At 43.3% G+C, this 7,077-nt stretch overlaps 1 protein-coding gene across 1 annotated transcript in view; it reads left to right on the top strand.

Annotated features, from left to right (window-relative positions):
- Positions 1–5,313: 5,313 nt before the first annotated feature.
- The window catches only part of SIRT1 (sirtuin 1), a gene marked incomplete at its 5' end in the record, with an annotated part of 47,324 nt that continues 45,560 nt past the window's right edge, over positions 5,314–7,077 (top strand). The window contains 1 exon segment of the mRNA XM_014587979.1: positions 5,314–5,430. Coding sequence (XP_014443465.1) covers positions 5,314–5,430 — 117 coding nt within the window.

Raw genomic sequence — 7,077 nt, 5'->3', positions numbered from 1 at the left:
GCGAACCCAGGTCGACTACATGGGAGTCCAGCGACATAGCCATTACGCTAACTGCTGGTCCCCTAACCATGTTTTTATAATGGTTTTTGGATTAAGTATAATTTCACATATGTGTGTATATCCTTGAAACATAAATTGACATTTTTCGCAAACTGAGGGAGATACCACACTTAAGGGATACGTATTTTTTGTAAGAATTACTTAATTTTATTTATTACTACTTTTTAAAAATCTTTATTCATTCATTTATTTTAATTTGACCAGAGAGAGAGACAGTGAGAAAACAAGCCACCAGGTCTGGGACTCGAACCGCGGTTGCCCATTTGGGAGTGTCAGCACCTTAACCACCACGCCATCTGCTGGTCCCCCATTATTACTACTTTTTTAATTTGCTATAGGACTTGTATGCTAACCAGAGAGAGACAGAGGGGGAAAGCGAGAAAGCAAGCTTCCAGATCAGTGACTGGAACTATGGCCAACCATGTGGGAATCCAGAACCTTAACCACCACACCACCTACTGGCTCTGAGGTCCATTTTTATAAAAATAATTATTTAATTTTATCATCATAATTTTTTTTAAAAGTTGGACTAGAGAGATACAGAGACACATAGAAAAAGAGAGAAGTAAAGTGAGAAAGCAAGCCACCAGTCTGCAACTCAAATGGTGGTCGTCCAGTGCCGTAAGCCCTATGCCCCCTACCGACCTTGGTCGTGTTTTTGATATGACGAATTTCTATTCTAGATGGGTATGTGTCTTTATTGATATTTGTGTTAGTGGACCATTTGACCATTTGTTTATAAGTTAATGTGTATAGTGTTGGCAAATGGTGTGGTTAAGGCTCCTGGACTTCCACATAGCCTACCATGGTTCGAGCCTGGATCTGGTAGCTTGCTTTCTCACTTTCCCTCCCTCTGGTCAAATTAAATAAATCAAATCAAATTAAATTCTTATTTTTAAAGAAAGTTAATGTTGGGACCAGCAGTCAGCGTAATGGCTATGTCGCTGGACTACCATATAGTTGACCGCAGTTTGAGTCCCGGACCCCGCGGAGTCCTGGACCCCGCGGCTTAAACTCACACCAGGCACGTGTGCAGGCTCATGTGAGTGTGTGTTCTAGATCCTGAGATTAGAATAGAGGAGAAGGAATTGGGGCGTGATCATCCTCCCTGGAAGATGATTCTTGCTTTCAGTCTCTCTGTGTCTCTCTTTCTAGTGAGCGCACATGCCCTATAACAAAAACCTCTCCAAAAAGAAAAAAGTTAATGTTGGCAGGGGGCATGGTGGTTGGGACGCTGGATTCCCACATGGCAGGCTGCGATTTGAGTCCCACACCTGGCGGCTTGCTTTCTCAATTTATTTCTCTGTCTCTGTCAAAGTTTAGGGGGACCGATTGTGTCCTCCTGAACAGGTAACATTTGTGTCATTGGATTCCCACGTAGTTGACCACAGTTCGAGTCTTGGACCAGTGGCTGAAACTCATGCCAGGCATGTGTGTGTGAGTTCCCAAAATCCTGAGAAGAGAACTTAGAAGGGATTGTGGTGTGTCCATCCCCTCTAGGGTGTGATTTCTTGCTTTCTGTTTCTGGCAAGTGCATGTTCCCTGTAGTAAAGTCTCTCTTAAAAAAAATTCTTTAAAAATCAAAAAGGGAAAGTTAATGTGGGGTGGCCAGTAGGTGGTATGGTGGTTAGAGCACTAGAGACTCCCACATAGGTGACTCTGATTCGAATCCTGGACCCGGTCACCTGATAATCACATTGGGTGATCTATACATGCCCAAAATCTCAAGAGAATGGAGAAGAAGAGACTGCAGAGTGGCCATCACTCATTGCCCTGTGTGTGTGTGTGTGTGTGTGTGTGTGTGTGTGTGTGAGAGAGAGAGAGAGAGATCTCACTTTCCGTCCCTCTGTCTGGCTCTTTTTCTCTGCTTAGCACATGGACCCTCTGCTAAGAACCTAAAAAAGGAGCCATTGGATGGCATAGTAGTTTGATCGCTGAACTCCCACATAGTTGACCGTGCGTCGGGTCCTGGGCTTGGTGACTTGAACTCAAGCCAGGCGTGTGAGTGTGTGTATGTGTGTATGTAGATGCATGCCCAAAATCCCAAGAGCAGATTGGAAGGTAAGGGATTGTGACATGGCCATTCTCCCTGGTGGGTGGTTTCTTGTTTTCTGTCTCTTTGGCGAGCATAGGTGCCCTATAGCAAAAAGCTCTCCAAAAAAAAAAAATTAAAAAAAAAAGTGTGAGGCCAGCAGATGGCATGGCATGGTGTTTAAGGCACTGGACTCCCACATGGTTGTCTGTGGTTCTAGTCTGGGACCTGGCTCTTGAAAATCATGCTGGGTCAGGGTGCATGCCTTTGTGTATGCCAAAATCCCAAGAGGGGAATGGAGAAGAGATCATGGTGTGGCCATCATCCCGGAGTGATTTCTCACTTTCCAGATTCTCTCTCTGTCTCCCATGAGTGCACACACCTTATGACAAAAAGACTTAAGAAAAAAAAAAGTTAATGTATGTTATAGGAACTGGATTAGTAACACATCCCATTTTCAAGAAACAGACTTTAATAGGGAAAATGAATAATGTTAAGATATCTTAGCACGTATGAGATCAGCAGTTCACGTAATGGCTATGTCGCTGGACTCCCATGCAGTTGACTGCAATTTGAGTTCCAGACCCCGTGGCTTAAACTCATGCCGCATGTGTATGCCTGCGTGCCCAATATCCCAAGAGGAGAATGGCGAAGGGATTGTGGCATGGCCATCCCCCCTGGGGGGTGATTTCTCAATTTCTCACTTTCTGTCTCTCTGTCTTTCTGGTGAGCACACGTGCTCTATAGCAAAATCTTCTCCAAAAAGATCTTAGCGTGTTTAGTATTATATGAGAAGTGTGAGCTGCTATGTTTTATTTGTACTTTTTAAAAAAATTATTTTATTTAACTTTATTTATTTTAATTTGACCAGAAAGGTACAGTGAGAGAGAGAGGGAGGGAAAATGAGAAAGCAAGTCACCAGGACTGGGACTCTAACCATGGTTGAACATGTGGGAGTCCAGTGCCCTTAACCACCATGCCACCTGCTGGATCCTGAACTATTTTTTGATACAAATTCTATTTTGAGAAATTTTATAAACTATTTTTGTGATTGATGACTTTAGTCCAGCTAGATTACTGTTTTTTTGTTCTGATTTTTTTTTTTTAAGTTCTTTTTGGAGAGGTTTTTCCTGTAGGGCACATGTGCTTGTCAGAAAGAGACAGACAGCGAGAGATCAACCCCAGGGGGATGGTCACACCGCAGTCCCTTCTCCATTCTCCTCTTGGGATCTTGGGCATATATGCACATGTGCCCAGCGCGGGTCTGGGACTCAAACCACAGTTTTATGTCCAAGGCAAACATATACCTTCAACAAGGTCTTGATGATGCTATCCACCCCCAGCCAGCCCTGGAACATGGATGTGGATGACACAGGGAGGTCTTCAGACTCCAATCTGTAATCTCCCCATGTGGGTTCCCTTGAACAGCATTGAGCTTTACCACTGTGTGACTATCTACATCATTTTTAATTTTTGTTTTTAATTTGCCAGAGGACATCTGTGCTTGCCAGAGAAAGTACCTACCAGTGGAACATGGTTGGTCATGCCTTAATCTCTTTTCCTCCATTTTGTGATCTTGTTGGGCAGGGGTGCTTAGATTTAAACTGCAGTTGGCAGGGGACCAGCAGGTGGCATGGCGGTTAAAGCACTGGGCACTCCCACATGGCCAGCCACAGTTCGAGTCCTGGACCTCATGGCTTGCTTTCTCACTTTCTCTCCTCTGTGTGTTTCTGGTCAAATTAAAATAAATGAATGAATAAATAAAATTAAATAATTCTTTAAAAAAACATAACTGCAGTTGGTCATGTGAATTTGACTATCTTAACCATTAGGGTATGGGCTGCCCGTTTTTTTTTTTTAATTAAAGAATTATTTTATTTAACTTTATTTAAATTTGATGAGAAAATGAGAAAGCAAGCTGCCAAGTCCAGGACTCGAACTGTGGTCTGCCACATGGGAGTCCAGCGCCCCTAACCACCATGTCACCTGATAGCCCCTTGGGTTTTTAAGCAGGCTTACTTATATTTATGTTTTGATGTACTGAAACATCTAGATTTTGAGCAGCATCGCTAAAGATGAGGAAACTGGGGACTAGCAGATGGCGTAATGGCTTACATCACTGGACTCCCATGTAGCTGACTGTGGTTCGAGTCCATGACCTGGTGGCTTAAACTCACCCCGGGTATGTGTGCGTGAATGCCCAAGATCCCAGGAGGAGAATGGAGGAGAAGGGATTGCAATGTGGTCATCCCCCCTGGGGTGGGGTGATTTCTCACTTTCTGCTTCTCTCTCCTTTCTGGCGAGTACACGCGCCCTATAGCAAAAATCTCTCCAAAAAAAAGAATTAATGAAGAAATTGTTTCTGTGAACTGCTCAAGCTGATACCATAAGCATTTAAAACTTCTTTTCCTCTAGTTTGCTATAGGGCATATGCACTTGCTAGAGAGAGATACTGAGAGAAAGATAAAGTAAAAAAGTACTTCTCAGGAGGGATGGCTATGCTGCTGTCCCTTCTTCATTCTCCTGTTGGAATTTTGGGCATTCACACACATGTGACCCATGTATTTCCCGAGCTGCAGGTCCAGGACTCAAGTTGTGCAGTTAGCCATGTGGGATTCAGGTACCTGAATGCTACTGGCTGGCCCTGCCTTTTTTTTTTTTTTTTTTTTAAACTTAGAGGGTTGTGTATTCTCTCCCTGGAAAGAGATGAGAAAGTTCCTCCTATGAGAGATGGTCACAGTACAATATCTTTTCCTCCATTACTCCCTCTTATGATTTTGGGCACACATTCAAATGCACCCACAGTGGTTTTTCAACCCACCAGATTAGGGACTGACTGCATAGTCGACCATGTGACCAGTTGGCCTTAAGCACCACACCAGCAGCTGGTCCTGTTAGACATTTTCTTTTTTTAAGACAGCAATGCCATTTTTCTTTAATTTTATTTCTTTATTGTTATTCTTCCATTTGTCCAGAGAGAGACAGGGGCAGGGGAAGGAGAATGAGAAAGCAAGCCGCCAGGTCCAGGACTTGAACTTCAGTGGGCCAGCACCTTTAACCACCATGCCACTGCCAGCCCCCATTAGGCATTCTTTACGTAGGCATTATAAATCTTAAATGCTTTATATGATGAAAATTCATTGTACACTGTTGCAGGTCTTGGGACGTTTTAGATATAGATTGTTTCAGCAGTCTTGAGTTACTTTTGGTTTCTTTTGCAGATAATCTTCTGTTTGGTGATGAAATTATCACCAATGGTTTTCATTCCTGTGAAAGTGATGAGGATGATAGAGCCTCACATGCAAGCTCTAGTGACTGGACTCCAAGGCCACGGATAGGTATGGTTCAGAGCTGTGGAGCTATAGAAAGTAAATGCCTTTTTTCTATTTCTTTTTTTTTTTTTTTTTAATGGCAATTAAAAATTCTCTCCTTAACCTATTCAAGTTTTTAGGTGAGTGGTGAGATTTAATGTCAACATGATTTTTTTTTTTTTTTTTTTTAATGTCAGAGGGCAAGAGAGAGAGGCTCCCCCAATCATGCCTAGCTACTCCTGCAGTCCTTTTCCTCGAATATCAGAGGGCAAGAGAGAGAGGCTCCCCCAAACATGCCTAGCTACTCCTGCAGTCCTTTTCCTCCAGTATTCCATCTTGTCAGGATTCTGTCTTTCAAGACTTAAACCCTTGTTGGCCATTTGTAATCTATCTTCCTCTGTGTAGTGGAGCTCTGAGCTTCATGGCTGGCTCCAAGTGTCAGCTTTCCAAGGAGAGTCCGGCGATTCCTTCTGATTTTTGGCTTTTTAATTTTATTTGGAGAGAGAAACAACCTCACAGGATGCCATCACACTTGAGTCTCCTTTCCCCAGCCTCTAGTTGGTCAGGATCTGGGCACAAGTGCTTGGCATGTTTTCAGGCTAACCTGGGATTTGAATCTGTGGACATCTATGTGGTTTTCAGCACTGCAGTTCATTGTGCTACTGACCGTGCCACTAGGCTGGGCCAGTTTGTTCCACTTTTGTTTTAATTACCTTAGGCTGGCCTGAGGAAGCTGGCCTCTGCTGTTTCTCAAATAGGCACATCTTTCTTATACCTTGAATTCTTTCTTTCCACTCTTTGTGGAATGCACTTCCTCCAATTTATTGTGTCTTCCTTCCTCATTTAATATCTCCTCTTTATATTTTTTAGCTCTTAGAACTTACTAGTAGATTTTGTGTATCATATATATATATGTGTGTGTATATATATATATATATATATACATATATATATATATATAAAATTTTGACAGAAGACATGTGCACTTACCAGAGAGAGACAAAGAGAGAAAGCAAGAAAGCTCCCCTTCTCCCCATGGGGCACCGTAATGCGGCAGTCCTTTGGCCCCCATTTCTTTCTCTTTGGGATTTTGGGCACTTGTGCCTGGTGTGTTTTTCAAGCTGTCAGCCCTTAGACTTGAACTATTTGGTCATCCATGTGGGCTCCAGTCACCTGTTAACTGCCAGGCTACAGGTTGTCTTCTTACCTGTTTTTTAATTGTCATGTTTCTTGTGCTGCAACATATATTCCATGGGCCAGTCAGGTGGCATGGTGATTAAGGTGGCTGGATCCCACATGGCCAGTTACGCAGTTCGAGCCCAGTAACCGGTGGCTTTAAAACTCATGCTGGACATGTGCATACAAATCCAGTCTCGAGAGAATGGAGGAGAGGCGATTGCAGCGTGGCCATCCCTCGGCGGGGAGGGATGAGTTCTCTCTTTCTCTATCTTATTCAGTCTCTGGTGAGTGTATGTGCCCTGTAGCCAGCTTAAAAATATAAATATTCAGGAGCCAACAGGTGGTGTGGTTGTTAAGGCACTGAACTCCCACATGGCTGACTGCAATTCAAGTCCCAGACCTGGCAGCTTGCTTTCTTATCCTAGCACCCAACCCCTGCCCTGGGTCTATCTGGTGATTGCACTTGCCCTGCAGCAAAAAAAAAAAAAAAAAAAA

This window comes from Tupaia chinensis, unplaced genomic scaffold (assembly GCF_000334495.1).
Source record: "Tupaia chinensis unplaced genomic scaffold, TupChi_1.0 Scaffold000250_1, whole genome shotgun sequence".
Taxonomy (NCBI): Eukaryota; Metazoa; Chordata; class Mammalia; order Scandentia; family Tupaiidae; genus Tupaia; species Tupaia belangeri.
This window is presented reverse-complemented; position numbering and strand designations above follow the sequence as displayed.